This window comes from Eleutherodactylus coqui, chromosome 2, assembly GCF_035609145.1.
Source record: "Eleutherodactylus coqui strain aEleCoq1 chromosome 2, aEleCoq1.hap1, whole genome shotgun sequence".
NCBI classification, from domain to species: domain Eukaryota; kingdom Metazoa; phylum Chordata; class Amphibia; order Anura; family Eleutherodactylidae; genus Eleutherodactylus; species Eleutherodactylus coqui.
Window position 1 is genome coordinate 286,062,123 of NC_089838.1, and position 20,392 is coordinate 286,082,514.

At 46.0% G+C, this 20,392-nt stretch overlaps 1 protein-coding gene across 2 annotated transcripts in view; it reads right to left on the bottom strand.

Moving 5' to 3' along the window:
- The window catches only part of OGDH (oxoglutarate dehydrogenase), a 67,453-nt gene extending 52,905 nt beyond the window's left edge, over positions 1–14,548 (bottom strand). For both annotated transcript variants that reach the window (XM_066593157.1, XM_066593158.1), the window contains exons 1-2: positions 14,479–14,548; positions 801–1,056 (exon numbers count right to left, since the gene is read on the bottom strand). In XM_066593157.1, the coding sequence (XP_066449254.1) occupies positions 801–1,022 (222 nt within the window). In that variant the 5' untranslated portion in view covers positions 1,023–1,056; positions 14,479–14,548. The remainder of the gene's footprint in view (positions 1–800; positions 1,057–14,478) is intronic.
- Positions 14,549–20,392: the final 5,844 nt, after the last annotated feature.

The window sequence follows — 20,392 nt, forward strand, 5'->3', positions numbered from 1 at the left end:
AGGCATCCTAGAAATATTAATGAACTGAAACACATTTGCAGAGAGGAATGGTCCAAATCTTACTTGCAGGTTCAGGAAACATTTTGTGGATAAGATTGCTGTTAAAGGGGACTCTAAAGCTTATTAAATTCAAGGGTTCACTTACTAGTTCTCCCTACAATCCTACAATGTGGATGATTACTCAATGTGCCCAATAAAAGACACGAACGGTATAACTGCGTGTTATTGGATTGTGTTTTTTATTAAACAACCAGTCCACATTTTATTAGTAATAATCAATGCAAAAATCCAGATCATTCTAAGAGGTTCACTTACTTTTTCTTGCAACTCAAAGTACAGTGTGCAGCAGTCTTAGCAATATCAACAGGGATTTGGTTTAAGTATTTGTTTTCACTTGAGATACAACAGGAGAAGGTTGATGATCAGCAATGGTCCCACGGAGACATCCCTACGGTCACCAACGGTGACATAGAAAAACACGTAACGTACAGAGAAGACTTTACATCTTGTGACTTCCGTCCTTGAAGTGCCATCCTCTTATGTAATCTCTGGGATGACTAGCCTTGGAGACCTTTCTATAAATTCATTATGCATATCACATGCCAGGAATGAGGATATTAAAGGCGGTGGTATTCCATATTCCAAGTGGCGATGACCTCCCATCAGTGCAGAAAACACATTCTCCTCCTCCGGCGTCTTATTGCCGGTTGGTCACTCCTTATGAACATATTCCATCAGCAGCCCAAGGTTATTGCCGTATGCAGAGGAGCGATCCAAAGACCACCCGGCTCCGTCCTTACCTTGTGGACGCTCTTAGGGTTCTCCAGCCACGCATAGTACATTTCCTCCACATAATTAGAACTAGTCCCACTAAGAAAAGGCTCTGCGGCCCCAGGTGTACTAAGGCACCTTAATGGCTGAAACGTCCTTGGGGCCGCAGGCCGACTGTGTTTCAGAGATCGAACAGTCTGAGAGGCCGTCAAAGGCCTTAGTTTAGCAGCACAAGTCCTTAAGCTATACATGGTTGTGTCCTTGTGGGAGACCGATGACCAGAACCTGGGAGAAGAGGAGAAACGCGTTAGTGTTGTATCATACGGTTAAAATCACAAATCCTAATTACTTTACCAGTAAAGTTATCCTGGGCACCGTTGTATGTTCGCTGTTCTCAAGCCGTGATGCTCGCCAACAGTGTGCACAGCACTTTATACAAAAGCAATGAAACCGGGTATGAACAATGGCCACAAAGCAGGATGTACTAGATTGCTGGTTTACGATACAAAAGGTGCTAAAAGTACTGGATGAAACTGAAAAACTTCAGCATCAACGGATAGAACATGTAAGAAAGTCCGTGCTGACACATCATATATATGTCGTGCTAAAGTAAGATCCTACTTCATGAGGGGCTCAGCTTCCGACATGTCGGACTAGCTGGACTGCTATTGGTCAGTAGCTACACTCCACATTATAGAAATGCAGTCCACAAGGTGCCAGAGAAGAACAATATGGACGTAAGAGAAGAATCACATGCCAGTCTGGATACATTCCAGGTGGACGCCAGTGACTAATATTTCAGGGGTGCCTTCTACTGGTGTCTATGAAAGTCCCACCTGGCTCCTGCATTTCAAAGGTTCAAAAGTGCAGCACAAACTGACATGCTGGGGGACTTAGAATTTAGAATACACTGCGGACTCCGCATTGAGTTTTTCCATTCCATGTGGTTGAGATTTTTTAAAAATCCTATCCATATAGCTTATACTGTAAATGCTGCGGATTTCCTGCAGCATTTAAGTCCCATGTGAAGGCACCCTTTTTTCAACTCCAGTCCGCAAGCACCTACCTCAAACAGGTAACGTTTTCAGGATTTCCTTAGTAAAACACTGGTAATGTAATTATAATTATTTGTCAGTGCCTCATAAATTGCCTCACATGTTATCTCTATAAAACATGAGTTACTTGAGGTCTGGAGTTGAGAAACGTTGTTCTAGAGAATAAGGCTATTCATTGCAACTCTCAATAGCAATTAGGCCTCCCATACTCTTTATTTATAGTGAAAAGTCACCCAAACCTGCTTATTTCTGAGCTTCTCCAACAGATAATGTTCAGTGAAGGGAGGATGGAGCACAATGAATTTAACATCAGATTCTTTTGTTCTCTGTGGAGATAAGGCCCTGCCAGAGCAGTTTAAGGCCCTTTTCACTCAAAAATCGCTGAAAGCCATCCTTTAAGCGATAATCGTTGTTTCTAACTGCACTGACATTGTGTAGTTTTCATTACGGCGTCGCTGATTGCTGATCTTTCAGCATGCTGAAAGATCAGCGATCAGGAATTCACAGCAGGATACAGCTGATACTATTGTTTCAGCTGTATCCCGCTCCCTGAAAACAGGCGGGGTATGAAGAACACAGCGGTCCAGCTGTGTTCTCCATACCCAACTCGGAGCGCTCGGCTGTATAAGAGCCGGGCGCTCCGAGCGGAGAACAGCTGGATGCTGAAGACATCATGGGACACCCCACTTACCTTCTGCATCCTCCGCTCGGAGTGCAAGGTGATCGCCTTGTGCTGTAAAAAGAACACAATGACTTTCGCTCAAAAGATTTTTTGAGGGATAATTGTTGTGTCTAAAGCAGCCTTAACCCTCCTCTGCCCAATGAGAACACTCCCCCATATACATGACTGCTCGGTTTGGCTAAGTTGTGAAATATAGCAGTCAACCGACAGCTACTGAAGTTGGGTTGGCCACCCTCAGTTTCATATCCTTGACCATTTTTACTCAGCACAGTAAAAGTCTACCGCCATGGAACCTCAAAGATTGGCAGATTCATCAACATGGCATATTTCTCCAACCAAACAGCCAGAGTTAATCAGTCTTCGGGTGCTTTTACACGGGACGACTGTGGGACGCTTAGGGGCCCGACAGCCATCCCAGCATTTATCGCTCTTGTGCTTTCACGTAGAAGCAATGATCGCTCACTAAACAGATGTGGAGCATGGCAGAGATCTCTTTCGGCTGCCCTCCTCCATTCAGAGTAAACAGGCAGTCATCACAGATGAACGACTGCCTGTTTACATGGCTCAATAGTCACTCAGTTTTTAGGTGAAAACCGAGCTATTCTAACAAGTGAGCCATTTTCACTCACTTGCCCTATTGGGTCCTGTGTTTACATGGGATGCCCATAATTGCTCATTTGCTATTCTCCCATATATCAGTTAGATAAGCACACTTGACTAACAGATTATCTGATGAAGGTCCTGAATTGACAGAAACATCAAATGAAACTTCATTGCGTATTGTATATGAAGTATAGAAATTTAAATAACATTTCTGAAACACTAATGAGTACAAATTGCATCAGCTGTGAAACTTCTGTACGCATCAATTAATCTTCTGTAACAGAGGAACAGGATCCCCATTCAAGGTAAAGTCACTGTAAGGCGGCCATCGATGCAAAGTACCGGGTCTATCTACAGGCAGCATCACATCTGTAATATTATACCCCGCTGAAATTTGCACTAGAGCTGAACAAACAGTAAGTCCACAGAGATCACCATTTCCCTAGATAAGAGGTAATAAACCGCAGATCTCTGAATCCCAAGGAGGCGGCATTCATCCAAGAAGAGATTCACAAGTGCTGCTTCTTCTCTTATTGTGCAATGACCCAAACAGCAATTCCCTAATACACATGTATTATATGATCACAGACACCCCAGACGGTCCACAAAATCATCAGCTAATAGGAAGTGTTAATGGACCGACTTGAAGACTTGGCGTTTCCAGACATCTCATTATAAAAGTTTTCTGCTAATCAAATTATAGCATATTAAGGATTTGCTATTTATGCACCAATGGTCACCATATTGTAAGCGAATCGTGTACTGAGAACTATCCATCACAAGGCCATAGCAATGCCCTTAGGAAGGAGGATATCAGCGAGGTACGGCCTGAGGATGCAGGATATCAGACATCCTGTGTTGTGCGGATACATCATTTTATACTAAGGATGTGATGAACTCAACAAATGTTAGTGGAAGGTCAAACCTGTAGTCCTTTTCTGCACACATGCCCATAAGATCCATCGGACCGGCACAGCTCACCTAACCAATCAGTGTGATCGATGCTGTTTATAAGGTGTGTTTTACAACCAAACTTGACATGATTGAGCGATTAATGCTCCATATCACATGGGCGATAATCTCACGTGACTTCTGTCCGTGTGCGACACGGACAGAAGCATTGGAAATTATTAACCCAAGACTTGCAAGAGAATGGGAAATGTAATGTACGGCGTCTCGCACACAGACGGAATGTCAGAGAATGTCTGTCGCAACTCACATCGCCCCCGTAAACGCAGCCTAAGGCTTTCCTACGAGCGTATAACGACCCGCTGTTTTCACGCCCGGCCGATATACGCCGTGATCTGATGCATTGGATTCCAATGCATCAGATCACATGGCTGTATTCTCGTGACGTAAAAGCGCCCGGCCGGCCAATATATAGCACCGGGTGTTTTTACGACGGGCCCCAAAAAAATTCTGTAACTATCTTTTGGGCCGGAATACGTCGGCCGCTGCATGGGCTCCTCTGGGAGCCCATGAGAATGGCCAGAGGGAGTTTAGCAGCGTGACTATATCCAATGTCATTCATATCATTGACAAGCAGAATATTGTGGATAGCTGGAATGGTCTGGAGCATTTCAATCTAATTTGCATATGCCGCAGGATGTTTATGTCACCCCATAAACAAGTATGCCTGTTGCAATTGGGAAAAAAAGTTGGATGGCGGGTCCTTTTAGACGAGCCAATGCTTGTTTGAATGAGCGAGTGACGTCACCGCTAACTCATTCGCACTTGTGCGGCCGGGTTAGACAGGCAAATGCATCGTTGCTCGTTCAGTTCCTGTATAAGGCCGGTCTCACACAGGCGGATTTAAAGTGCGGAATCTGCGATTGTCACCCGCGCAGATGATACACGGTAGTACTCACTCATTGGAAGGCATGACCTTCCGCAGCTTCGCTCACACGTGCGGATATGAATTGAGATTTGCGGGAACGGAATTAAAAGGACAAAAAAGTTTAAAAAAAAAAATAAAAATCGCATGTTGTATTTTTGTGCGGATTCCGTGCGGACAGCCTCAATAGACGTCTATGGATGTGAGCGATCTGCAACCCATACGCAATTAACATTGCGGATGAATGGCGGACAAGTTTGCAACTTCAAAGGAAGATAAGACCGAAAAGTTGGAATGCCGGTTGGAGGTGAGGAGAGATCTTTCTTCTGCACGATACACTGTGCATTGCGTACATCCGTGCAGAAAAACAATCACATCCGCCATCTTCTGCGACCATTCGCAATTACTTTCCGTGAATGATCGCAGGTCGTGTAAGCCCAGACTAAGTGAATGAGAGAGACCGGACGATTGCTGTCTCATTTCCATTGGGTTTGCCACATCCCAGACCTCCGTCAGCACATTTTATCTGTGCTCTTTGCGAATTACGACTGCCTTAAAAAACAAACCAATGAACATTCCTAAGTTATCGCTCGCCGTCGTCACGTTGCGCTCCTCCTAGGCCATATGTATGTTTTTACCATCATGAATGGCAGGTTTAATAACAACGCGGATGCCACTGCTTTGAGGACAGTGAAATTGTCTGTTGCCCATAGCAACCAATCACAGCGCAGCTTTCATTTCTTATCCTGCCGAGGTAAAATGAAAGCTGCGCTGTGATTGGTTGCTATGGGCAACACAGGCAGATTGTCTTTTAGACAGCTCTCATGCGGTCCCGGGATACTTTTCTGTGGCCCCCATGTACATAATAGGTTTACACCAGGCTGCCTAATATATTTCTATAACATCGTCCTAATGAGCAGTAATTGTGTCTGGAAGCTGAACAAGTCGACAACCTGTTTGCTGGGCAGGACTGTGCTGGGACAGGAACATAGTCCGACCTTGAGGAAAGGACACACATTAGTCTGAAGGACATAAACCAGGCCGGAACTGGAACTATACCTGCTATAGGAGGTGTGCGGGACGTGGGGGAGGGGAAGGGGGGGGGGGGGGCAATGGCTGCTTCAAAACTCATATGCAAGGCTTCAAGAAATAAAGGGTTGCGGGTGGCGCACACCATAACAGGCATGATGATGTTTTAGTGACTGCCCTCAATACGGTGAAGGACAGACGGACGTAAAACGCAGCGCGATAACCCCACACTTATAGAAGCTGTTAGAATAAAATCTCTTTGTTGCCCATAGCAACCAATCACAGCGCAGCTTTCATATTACCTCGACAGTATAAGAAATGAAAGCTGCGCTGTGATTGGTTGCTATTCTGTTACACAGCTTTCATAAGAGTGTGGTGCCGGCTACTTTTCCGTGGCCCTCCTGTATAAGGCCCGGCTCACACGCTGGTGTCCGTAGTGCCACGTTGTATTCACTACAGTCTGGTTGTGATGGTAATATAGGACACAAGCGAAACACAGTAAAACTGTGAAGTGGGCTGTAAAAGGGAGTTTGTGGGGATGGAGCTTTTTGTGGGACGACCTGCATCAGTGTCAGACCCCAAAGTCTAGTAGGTCCACGGGTCCCCTGCCACATCAGAGCTCGGCATACAAGGTTCTGATGAGACATTGGGTGCCGCGGTGCAGCCGCCTGCCTCTAGTGACCTGACCAGGCCCCAATGACATTTATCCTCCACCTGGGCACTAGTGTGGCCACTAAACTGCTGAGCTCCTGTCACCTCCACCACTGCAGCCTACGGGTGCCTGTCCACGGGCATGATTTCGCCAGTGATAAACCGCCGGCAAATCACGCGGTCTGAAGCTTCCCATAGCATTGCGGTGGGCAATTTGCAGCATGTGGCCGGTCAGCCTATTAGATAGGCTGACCGGCGGAGATTTGTCTGCGGCTCCTGCTCCCACGGCGGAGATCCGCTGCAGGATACTGCAACACCCGTGGACAGGGGGCCTACTAATCTGTAATAATGAACATTCTCCTGGTGTGCTAGCCACAACATGTCCGTGTCCTGTCCTCGGGCGCCGGACAGGTCACACGGGCCGGAATTCGGCTGCAGGATGCACCACGACATGCAACTAAAGCTGCCACTGCGGAAATCTGCCCCAACAATCCGCATGGCTACATGTGGATATTGTTGCAGAATTAAGCCATGTCCAATTTCACATCAAGATCTGCACAACGGTGTGAAGAATTTTCCATATATTGCGGTGTGTCCTGTGGCCAAAGTCCGCCAGTGTGAAAGATCCCTTATAAAGGTAGGTGAGAGACCTGCCCGCTATGTCAGGGCACATTCACACCTGCACCCACGGCCTCCGGGCTATTACTGTTGTTTGGTTCCATTCTTGGGGGTAGAGGAAACAAAACACCCCACTGACTATAATGAGATCCGTCTGGCTTTTGGCACCTCAGACGAAATAGCGCAGTAAATTTTGTGAAGCCACTGACTCAGATGTGCCAGTAGTCCAAGCCTTCTGCGGCGCCCTCTATGCTCAATGAGTCTTTGGCACTACAACATTCAGGCCGGCCAACAAGGGACGCAAACAATGCAGATTTGAACAGGTAAAATCTACAATTAATTACAATGGTGGAAGAGGTTTTACGAAATGTCATCTACAATTCCGCCCCAAAATTGACCTGTGGTGCAGATTTTCCACATCAGAATTCCGCAGGTAGATTCTGCCCATTAACAGGGCATATTCCACACGCAGATCCAAGTGAAGACATGCATCAAAAAGACACAGACGTTAGAGGTGGCATTCGTGTGGCATTTTTCCACGGTGTGACCCTACCCGTAAGATGTCAGTTTATAATGTGGATTTTCACAGTGGAATTGGCCCTTTTTAATGGGGTGTAATCCACAGTGGATCCTTATGACATTCTGCATCTTCCATGTAAAGAATAGAGATCTGCGGGTTTTCTGTGCCGTGGTGCTTCAGCTTCATCCACACACAATGGAGGCATCTCCTACTGTCTTTGATTGTTTACAATGGACGACAAAGAAACTTTTTGTTAGGGCAGATTGTATGAGGCCCATTGTGTGACTGCAGATCACTGTGCATATCAATGGTCAGTAACTTGTATAGCGACCTCTGTGAAGTCAGCACCCCATCTTTCGAAAAAGTTAATTTTATCATAAGTTCTGGATGCACCCCACAGAGTTCTAGAGTTCCCTATTAATTTTAAAAAATAGTTATAGCGAATTAAGCAAAAAAAAAAAATAAATAAGTTTATCACTGGGGTGCTAACTTCCAAAAATGATATTACTAAATCAGCGAGAACTTTGTAAACATGGGTTCTAGAGCTTCGAGCATTAAGAGCTTTCTTCAGAACTCTTGAGGTGCTACCCAGAACTCTTATGAAATCGCGGGATTTCTCAAAACATTATTTACACATAACTTTATAATAAAGCTTATTTGTGAAGATGTATAAGGTTTCCTTGTTTTGTCATTAGCATTACATGTACAATATAACCTTAGTTGTGATGGATGCGTTCCTTTACTTATACAACACTTTTGTGTGAATGGGTGGGAATGCTTCTTTGCTCTTCTCATTCGGCTGGCCACCTAATGCTTGATCTATCCCTTTCTTTTCCTGGGAACCATATACTACAGCTAAGGCAAATGTTCTGAGTAAAATATATTATGTTTGTTTGTACTTACCTGCACTGGTGGAGCTGCAGCGGGGTGTCTGCTCTGAGGATATAGAGGCAGACCAGCAGCCAATGAATGCCTTTATAGGACTCCTAAGGAGGATTGTGGGAGGATTCACTGCTAATTCCTGGCACTGAGCTTCACCCCCATCCTGCCTCCTCTCATTGCAAATAGTGCAGAGGGGTGAGAGGAGGCAGAGATGGCGCTGGAGCTCAGAGCACTGCTCCTGGCTCTTCCAGCCTCCTCTCCCTGCAGAGAGAGACGCAGTATATCGGCCGGCGTGAATACCCGGCCGATATACGGTCATCTGAATGCACCCTAAAGGTGCATTTAGGCACAAAAATGGTCAATCAAAAGATGCTTTTGAGCGATCATTTAGCATAAACTACTACTTGGTACTAATGCCTGTTAGTACCAATTAGTGGCGTGTGAGCCGCCAGGGGCTGTTTTCAGGGAACACACCACCGGCTGTTCTCTGAATACGTTTCCTTTGTTCTGCCGCAGGGCTGACAGCTGAGACTATGTAATCAGTGCTCCCCGAGACTTCAAATGGCCCCTAAGATGTGGGAGGTATGGTACCCCTACATTTAGTTTCCCAATGATTTTATAATAAAAAGACTTTAGAATAACTTTAACAAGCACCCCAATGAGCGCAAAAGAAGAAAGAATGCGTCTTCCTATGGTGTTTTTGAGTCACAGTTAGGGGATACTTGGTTCGTGGTTCGATAGAGGCGACTATAGAGATTCCCTATCCAAAGTACAAGACAAGATAATAAACAAAATAATAAAGATAGAGTCTAGCCGTGTAACCTGGATGGTAGGTCACCAGCATTAGAGAGTACCGCCCTTAGGGCAGTATTTGAGCCACTATGTCAGGGGGGCTCTGACTGCAGACTCCTTAATGCTGGTGACCTACCATCAAGGTTACACAGCTAGACTATCTTTATTATCTTGTCTTGTACCTTTGACTTTACATAGAGGTGGTTATAGAGATTCCCTATGTTAGGAGTCAGAGTTCTGTTTGGGATAACTACTTTGGCTCTCCTGTTGCTTTTTGCATAGCAGATTATAGCATCTCTTCTCTGCATGCACTGAAATACCAATTGAGCCATCTCTACGGGGTACCATTATCAATATCAGTCTCCTAGTAAAGGGGAGATATATATATATATATATATATAAAAAAAATCACACACACAGCTAATATTAGGAAGACGCATTCTTTCTTCTTTTGCGCTCATTGTGGTGCTCGTTACATTTATTCTAAAGTCTTATTATAAAATCATTGGGAAACTAAATGTAGGGGTACCATACCTCCCACATCTCAGGGGTCATTTGAAGTCTCAGTAATTCCCTTCTCTTTCCCAATTATCGCCACACCTCCAGTAACAATCTTTGTGGTAATGTGACGATTTCTTGTGTGTCTTGAGCCCTATCTACATAATAATTTTAAATTGTATTAATGAAAATATAGGTTTTAGCTACGTCTACTCTGTGAGGGGACCTACGTCACCCCCGCCCGTGTGAACACACCCTTATCACCATCCTCATATATTGACACACCACAGCCCCTATTCATTATATCTATATAAAGTAACACGTCTAATGATACATATGAGAAACCTAAATCCTAAGGTGAAGAACAATTAGTCATTGTAACCGAACATCCCAGACCTGCCTGTGCAAACCGGTCACGTCCTGCCCTACCCAGACCTTACAAGGGGCGCGCTGCCACCTTCCGCAATGGCAGGACACCAAAGACAAAGTGACAGCTGTGCCAATATGCTGCACAGTTGGACCTACGCAGGAGATACAGTAATCGCTTCAGTCGTAGAGTTTGGAGCAATGATGCTATATGTACATGGAATACCATTACACCAGATCCAGCGCACTGCTGAGGAACTACAACTTCCAGCATGTCTTGAGACCCCTCAGCCCTTACTCTATTACTGCAAAGAGTTTTTTGGTATGGTCTATTCTGATATATGGATCCTGTCAGCTGGTGAAGTAATAGAGTACTTTACATGTGGCCTAACGTCTTAAAGTCCACTTAGAAACAACGATTATCGCTCAAAGATGTCTTTTGAGCGACAATCATTGTGTCACTTACAGCGCAAGGTGATCACAGAAGACAAGCAGGGGGCCGCTTGTTCTCTGCATCCAGCAGTTCGCTGCTCGGAGCGCCTGGCTATCATACAGCTGGCCGCTTTGAACGGAGGATGCAAATGACAAGCACGGTATTCCCGCTTGTCTTCTGCATCCTGCTGTTCCCCGCTCCGAGCACCTGGCTGTTATACAGCCGAGCGCTCCGTGCCAGGTATGGAGAACAGAGCTGGACCGCCCTGTTCTTCATACCCAGCTGCCATCAGGGAGCGGGATACAGCTGAAACAATAGTATCAGCTGTATCCCGCTGTGAATTCCTGATAACTGATCGCTGATCTTATGTGCAAAACGCTTAAAGATAAGGCATGCTACGTTTTTTTCCTCTCTCGCAACATTGCATGAGTGAGAACATTGCATACAAGTAATATGGGAACAGCACTCCTCCACAGAACCAATAAGGTAGGACCCATAGATACAGAGCTGCCAGCTACAGCAGGAGTCTGGATCAATAGACTCCACAAAAGTGTCATCCAAATTGTAGATATGCTGTAGCAGCAATAATGATGCAGAAGTTATGCCAAAATTGTCTTTATTCCTCTGTGCAACGTTTCGATCATTCAGTGATCTTTGTCAAGCTTGACAAAGATCACTGAATGATCGAAACGTTGCACAGAGGAATAAAGACAATTTTGGCATAACTTCTGCATCATTATTGCTGCTACAGCATATCTACAATTAGTGAGAACATTGCAAATGTACAGGAAACCATTGAAAATCATTGATTTCATAATTCTGCGTTTTCACTTGCAGTGTGAAGGCGCCTTAAGGCAACGCTCTCCAGGGAACATCCTCCGGTCCACAGGATATTTAGTATGGCCGCTTTTGTACGATTTTGCCTTTATGGCAGTAGTCCTTACTGAACTGGCACGCGGAGGGATTAGGGGAATATCACATGTAGTGCCAGCCAAGGACAGAACTTCTAATTGGATTTGTACGGGGACCAGCCGAGCGGTGACATGGCCTCACGTCTGAGGAGGGGACTGGACTTTGGTGGCAGCGGTGACATTCTGCAACAATAGATTCCACTTGCAGGTTCTGCATTCAAGGTTCCATCTTGCTGCAGATTCTCTGGGCGCAGCCTGCGCACGGAAAATCCTCTGCATTTACAGCAGCAGCAAAGTGGATGCGATTTTCAAAATTTCCTCCGCATGCAGCGGAAAAAAAATCTGTTCAAAACCTGTGTGGAAATTCCCATGCGGCGCGGAACTTAAGTCTGCAGCAGGTAACTTCCATCGCCGTTTACACGACAAAATCCACCTGTTCTCAATGAGCAGGTGAACCGCACACTAAAAAAATGTGTCAAAATCTACACCTACCCTGAAAATAAGCCCTAGCTACATAAAAAAAAAAACAATACATTACCTAACAGACACTGTCCGCTCCACCACACTTCTCAGCATTTCCCCCGCACTTGTCTGCAGCCTTCAGCCGGCGCTTCCTGGTCAGGAGGCTCAAAAATCCTGCTTTCAGGAAACACTGGCTCTGATTGGCTGAGCTGTGGCGCTCAAGAACCAATCATTGCAGTGCTTGATGAACCACTCACAGCCATCACATTGAATGGCTGTGATTGGTTTATCAAGCGCTGCAGTGATTGGTTCTCGAGCGCCGCAGCTCACCCAATCAGAGCAAGCACTTCCCGGAGGCAGGAATTTTGAACCCCCTGACCAGGAAGCGCTGGCTGAAGACTGCAGGCAAGTGTGGTGGAGCTTCTGGAGGAGAAGTGCAGCGGAGGCGATAGCGCCCGTTAGGTAATGTATTTTTTTTTCATGCAGCTAGGGCTTATTTTAGGGACAAACTGTAGGACTTCCTACTGTAGAAGTTGCATCGCACAAAAACACGTGATTTGTAGCGATGTTGCATCGCGAGAAAAGTCACGTGATTTTATTACCCGTGTGAAAGCGACCTAAGGCTCATTCATTCAGGCGTATATCCTGCCTGTGTATTTCAACACCGGACACAGGCCCATTATAGCCGCCTGACATTGCATACTTGCTGCGTGCCGCAATCCCCACATACCAGCGTTTAGGCGAGTCCAGATAGGACATGCTGCAATTTTACTTGTGCGCGCACTTCGCGCAATGCGGCAACATGTCCACCTACGAGTCTGGTACAGCATATTTCACGTGCGGAATACGCTATACCAGCATGGTCGTGTGAGCCCGGCCTTGTGTGTCACCTAAGCCATCGTAACCTTTCTAGTGAGACTCAAAAATACTCCCCTCCGGCTGCTCCAGCCTTCTGTTCACATCGGCTGCGGCGGTGACCACTGCAGCCAATGGGAGGCAGGCAGGGACGACAAAACCAACCTCATGGCTTGCTCATTAGATGCCCACGGGACGTCACCATGCAGTCGATTCGCAAATTCTGCTGCACTCCGTGCCATGGTGGGGGTGTATTACTTTTATATAGTTTTGGGTATCCAAAACTTTATAAAAGTAATAACTGGGAAAACCCCTTTAAGGCTGCGTGCTCACGTGGCGGAACTGCCACCGCCAAAACCCGCGCCATGCGTCATTCCTTCCATTAAATGTGTGAAATCCGCTGCGGACCAGTGTCAGAACCCGCCACGTGTGAACACGCCCTAAATCTGACTGTATGGACAATCAATCTACTCTTCCATCACACTAGTTTTTGTCACACCCCCCCCCCCCCTTTACATGTGGTCAAGTAGTTCCCATCATCTCCAAGCACTCCCCGAATGTATGGGGATCCCCTTAGTGTATAGGCTTTATGTGACCTCAAGGACTCATGGGACGACTTTTTGGCATGAAGCCAATACAGGTCATTAGTGCCCATTCACACGGGTGTATTTACAGGTTTTTCATTGATTGGCATTGGTGTATTCCCATTTTCTTCCGCCTGCCGACCGCCCCCCCCCCCCCCAAAAAAACAGTTCTCTTTTTGTCTATATCTACAGACCAAAGTTGCCCACTGAAGTCTATAGGATCACGTAAAACCGCAGCAAATACACAGAGAAATTTTAAAATTTTTATTTTTAACCCTTTTGGCTTCAATTTCCAAAAAAGTTAGTTCTAACCAGACAACCCCTTTAAGGTTGGATCCATATAGTGTCATGTCCTCCCCTATAGACCCAGGCTATACCATCCCCAGATTTGATGATAAGGGAACGCTCACATGACATCACTGTCACATGTCACTGCCCATCAGAAGGCACCATGTACCCAAAGTAGAGCCATCTGGGAGGGGTAGATGCTTCTTATGAAACTACCACGAGTGGCTGGAAGTTCCAGTTTGCCTTACAAGAAAAGCAAGCCCTTCTAGGAAGTCACCTCCAAGACGCCCAGCGACTTCCGAAGCTTCACTAAGGGACAAAGTGCCTATAAAGTAACGACCTATTAAAAAGCATGCTTGCACGGGCCCACCTAACTTGACCTCGCTGCAGCCTTGGACACACAATCTCTACTCTTCTGCAGTACAAGCCCATCCCACAGGCCTTTCTACCAACCAATGGCTGACGCTGTCACTACACCCCGGCCGTAACGGTTCTTTCCATTGGCTCCAAAACCTGAATAACACCGGCCGGGGAGTTTGATGAAGCGGTCGCCCGAATCCCCGCCACTGACGTCATGTTGTCTCGGGCTCCCTGCCTGTATGGGTGCCTCTACTAATGACCCCTGCATTGCAGGCCCAGCTTACCTTGGCTTGCAGAATGCAGCCTCTGCCGTCCGCTCCGTCCGGCTCCCGCCCGACGAATGGCAGGGAGAGCTGGAGGGCGCGGCCAGAGAGCAGAACTACACGGCCTGACGACTATTACGTCTATTTCCCCGCCCCTGCAGTGTTACGTACATGACCACGCCTCCTTACGCCTTTGGGTTTTTTATTCAAGAAAAGAAAGCTTTATTAACAATGACAGACAAACAACTAACTTTTCTGAGGAGAGGCTTGAGGACTTATTTATCTGGGTTGTAAAGTTTTGTTTCTGGCTATTCTTGTCCTTGAAAATGTCCATATTTTCCCTCACTTGGTCAAAAAACATTTCTTTTTCTACATGTAACATGTACTGCACAAAAAAATTAAGGAACCGCTTAGACTGAACTCCCGCGCATGAGCACAACATTTTTGGGGAGCAAACAATGCTTTTTTTGCGCAAGCATCAGCGTATTTTACTGTACTTTTTACAACCACAGGGCATGTGCATTTGTGTAAAAAATACGCACTGATTGAAATAGCTAATTAATGAGTTCCAGATGTGTTCGTTTTCCTGCGCAATTATGCAGTGTTTCACACATTTCCTAGCGCATTTTTAACGTGCAGCTGTGCATCCCCATTGACTTCTGGGGGGACTTATGGTGCGCAAATGTGCAGGCAAATACAGCGTGCTGCCTTTTTCTTTTGTGACTGGAATACGCAGGAAAGATACCCATGTGAACGAACTCATTGAAATCAACAGGTTTTGCGTGCGCAAATATGCCTGTGTGAATCCGGCCTTAGGCCTCATGTCCACGGGGAAAATCAGATCCGCTGCAGATTCTACATGTAGAATCTGCAGCGGGTCCCTCCTGCCCCGCGGACATGAGCGCTGAAAATAGAAATTTAAAAGCATTTACCTATCCGTAGCGGGCGGCGAAGGTCAGCTGTTCCTCACGGCCGGATCTTCATTTTCGGCCGGCGGATGAATTCCTGACGCCGGCGGCACGTCGACGTGCCGCGCGCATGCGCCGGGCACATCCGCCGAGCCGAAGCAAGGAAGATGCGGCCGTGAGGAAGAGGAGACCTTCCCGGTCCGCTACGGATGGTAAATACTTTAAATTCCTATTTTAGGTCTCCCGCGGATCCGGACGGCTTCCATAGGCTTCAATAGAAGCCCGCGGGAGCCGTCCCCGCGGGAGACCCGCACGAAAATGGAGCATGGTCCGGATTTTTTCATGCTCCATTTTTTTAAAAATCCCTTTTATTGACGATCCGCGGGTATTTATCTACCCGCGGGTGGTCAATGCATCCCTATGGGGTGCGGATCCGCGCGCGGGAGATCCGCTGCGGATCTTAAATCATATTTTGCCCGTGGACATGAGCCCTTAGGCCTCATGTCCACGGGGAAAATCAGATCCGCTGCAGATTCTACATGGAGAATCTGCAGCGGGTCCCTCCTGCCCCGCGGACATGAGCGCTGAAAATAGCAATTTAAAAGCATTTACCTTTCCGTAGCGGACGGCGAAGATCAGCTGTTCCTCACGGCCGGATCTTCATTTTCGGCCGGCGGATGAATTCCTGACGCCGGCGGCACATCGCCGGCACGTCGTCGACGTGCCGCGCGCATGCGCCGGGCACATCCGCCGAGCCGAAGCAAGGGAGATGCAGCCGTGAGAAAGAGCAGAGCTTCGCGGCCCGCTGCGGGTGAGTAAATGCTTTAAATTCCTATTTTAGGTCTCCCGCGGATCCGGACGGCTTCCATAGGCTTCAATAGAAGCCCGCGAGAGCCGTCCCCGCGGGAGACCCGCATGAAAATGGAGCATGGTCCAGATTTTTTCATGCTCCATTTTTTTTTAAATCACTTTTATTGACGATCCGCGGGTATTTATGTACCCGCGGGTGGTCAATGCATCCCTATGGGGTGCGGATCCGCGCGCGGGAGATCCGCTGCGGATTTTAAATCACATTTTGCCCGTGGACATGAGCCCTTAGGGCTTATTCACAGAAACGTTTTTATCTCAGTTGTTCTACTTACGTGAGCGCTTTTTTACATGGTCCGAGTAAAAGGAAACGCAGCGTGTCCTATCTTGGACCGATTCTCAGATGACAATGGGTGCGTGATACTAGTGCAATCCGTTTCTAATGAATGTAACTATGGAGACCATAGAAAAGGGCCACCTTTGCAAAAAGCGAAAGTCGCTCGGAGGACACTCGGGCATGAAAAAAGCAAAAGCGTTTGAAAAACTGTCTTATTTTTCACGGTTCTCAACTGCATTCTCCCATGCAAAACCTTCAAGTGACGCTCCAGGTTCAGGCCAACATTCTGTCCTGGGACTGGAGGGTGGAAGGCAGGGGCGTAACTATAGGGGATGTGGTCGCACCAGGGCCCTTAGGGGGCTCATAAGGCCTGTCTTCTCCATATAGTAAGCCCAGTATTAGGAATAAAGCATAAGGCTGGGTTTACAGGGGACGGCATTCCCGCGGAAATCTCGCAGAATGACCGCAGCGGGACCACACGGAAATTCTGCAACCCAGCGCGGGTTTTGAAGCGGCTCTGCCACCTGTATTCCGCTGCAGCCATCTCTCCCCATAGAGAGGAGAGAGTCGGCAGCAGAAACGGCGATACAATTGACATGCCGTTGCTTTGAATTCTGCGCTGCGTGTCAGTTTTAGTGCAGTTTGGCCGCAACGGATCGGGCGCAGCGTGTGGATGAGATTTTTGCAAATATCATTCACTTTGCTACTTAATCCGCACGGGATTAAAATCGTAGGCGGATTTTCCATGCAGAAGGTCTGCACGGAAATGCTGCCCTGTGTGAACCCAGCCTTATAGTTGGAGGGCCCTGTTACAGGTTTTGCATTGGGTTTTCACAGTTATTACTTTTATAAAGTTTTGGGGCCCCAAATCTTCAAGTTAGGCCTTTGGGTATGGGTACAGATGGAGGGGAGCCAGCTGAAGTTTTGCACGCAGGCCCCTTACGCCCCTGGTGGAGGGGGCACATTACCTGTGGTTGATTTTGTTGACCATCATTCAGCTCCGCCGCTTCAGGGTCCCGTTTTCAGGTGGCTAAGATGGTCACCTCCATCTTTAAGAAGCTTTCACATGTGCAGAGTATTTCTACAAAACACACGTAAAGACACAGAAAATTCTGCACCAAAATGTCTGTGTGTAGCTGGGAGGTATGGAGTAGAAATCTGTAGCAGCAGATTAAGCTGTGTCTTTAGGTGCGTCTTCCGGAAATATTCCGCATGTGTGAAAGGTCCATAGTGTATTGGTAATGTTAGGACTTCCAGTGCACCATACCTGCTCTGTGATTGACAAAGACTGATCACGTGATCAGTCAGAGAGCACAGCATAATATAATTAAAAAAGAGAGGCTGCCATCTTGGCCACCCGAAAAACAACACCAAGAACTGGCAGAAATGAAGGACGGCCGTCACAATCAACTATAAATACTGTACCCCCTCCACACCCCAGTCCTGGGACAGAATTTTGTCCCGAAACTGGAGGGTCGATTTAAGCATCACAGTATAACCCCAAATCACTTAAAACTTCAGGGATATCAATCAATTCAATTAGGAAGCAGAAGTGATTGTGAATCAATTTCACCTGCTTTGGTGAAATCCATCTTTACCTAGCTGCATAACAATAGAGGTCGCTCCAGATGTGTTTGCACCGCTCCTTTGTTAAACAGCTGCAGCCAAAACTGTTCTGTTGCCATAAAAATAGTTTATTAATAAGTGTCTCTATTATATAGAATTTATTTTCAAGAGCCCTGTACCGCCAATCTGTCCTACCACTCCCCGTGTATTTTACTGCTCTCTCGTCCTAGTCATGTGCCTCCGTCCCTGGAAGCTGTGAAGAAGAAGCTGTTCTATTCTGCAAACGGCTTCTCCCCTCACAGCACTCACTCCGTGTTGAATTCAATTGCACTGTCAGGGACTCAGTGCATTCGGTTGTGACATATAGTGGTGTACACCTGATGCACTAAGCCCCTCTCTAGAGACCAGGTGCAAACACAGCCATTGCATTTGTTCATCCTCCGATCAGAGGTTCCAACGCAGATATGATACCACCCTAACCTGCTCAGCAGCTGTCAAATGTGACAAATGGAAAAAGTATTAAAGTAGACATGTAGCACAATGTACTTCCCTGAGAGACACTGGACCTTGTCACAAGGTTTCCATTTAAATGTATTTGCTATTAACTTACATTCGACCTAGTACTGTATTCGTTTTGTGCAAACTTTATTGACAAGTTTTTCACAGCAGCAAAAATACAAATCAAGAGGATCATTTGATACACAAATTCCTTTTTTAATGAAACATTATAAGGGTTTCCTCAAAGTTTGCACAGTACTAGGTCAAATCAAAGTTTATAATAAACTAGCTTACCCGTCGCGCGTTGATGGGAAGACAGACATACATACATTCGTTTTTATATATATAAATAACAACCAATCACAGCGCAGCTTTCATGTTACCTCAGTGGTATAATATATAACAACCAATCGCAGCGCAGCTTACATGTTACCTCAGCTTTATAATATATAACACCCAATCACAGCGCAGCTTTCATGTTACCTCAGCAGTAAGAGAAATAACAACCAATCACAGCGCAACTTTTATTCTGCCTCAGCAATATAAAAAATAGCAACCAATCACAGCGCAGCATTCATTTTACCTCAGCGGTATAATATATAAGCAACCAATCACAGCACAGCTTTCATGAAACCTCAGTAGTATAAGAAGTAGCAACCAATCACAGCGCAGCTTTCATGTTACCTCAGCAGTATAAGGAATAGCAACCAATCACAGCACAGCTTTCATTTTACCTCAGCATTCTCAATATCCAGCAATTGTCTTGCGAAACGTTCGGCGGATGCATCATTTTGTAGTTGAACACGCTTGCTTGTAATGCCTTTTGCTTTCGTGCTTGAGATGGAAATCAAACGATCTTTGTCTGGGGGGCATAACTGTCGACGATGCTTGCACACGCGCCACCTATAGTAGGATAGATGTACTATGCCAGTAATCTTCCCAGGAGTGTACTCAACAACTTCCCAAAGTTTCATGGCGATTGGATGAATGGTGTAGTAATGCATAAAGGAGAGACAGACAGACATACATTCATTTACATATATCAGGAAGTGAGAGAATTAGATTCCGTACGTAAAATTTGGACGCTAATTCTTTTGCACTTAGAATTGAATAATCGAGTTGGGACCCATTAACTTTTCCTATTTATGACATAATCAATGCTCGTGCCAAATTCCATGTTTCTATGACATCGGGAAGTGAGAGAATTAGATTACATACATAAAATTTGGACGCTAATTCTTTTGCGCTTAGAATTGAATAATCGAGTTGGGATCCATTTACTTTTCCTATTTATGACATAATCAATGCTCATGCCAAATTTTAAGTTTCTATTACATTTGGAAGTGAGAGAATTAGATTCCGTACGTAAAATTTGGACGCTAATTCTTTTGCGCTTAGAATTGAATAATCGAGCTGGGACCCATTAACTTTTCCTATTTATGACATAAACAAGTTGGCGCTATACAAATAAAGATTATTATTATTATTATTAATCAATGCTCGTGCCAAATTCCATGTTTCTATGACATCGGGAAGTGAGAGAATTAGATTACGTACATAAAATTTGGACGCTAATTCTTTTGCGCTTAGAATTGAATAATCGAGTTGGGACCCATTAACTTTTCCTATTTATGACATAATCAATGCTCGTGCCAAATTTCATGTTTCTATGACATCGGGACGTGAGAGAATTAGTGGCAATGATGGAAATCGAACGATCTACGTGGGGGGCGTAACTGTCGACGACGCTCGCACGCGCGCCATTTATCATAGAATAGATCTACTATGCCAGTAATCTCCCCAGAAGTGTACTCAACAA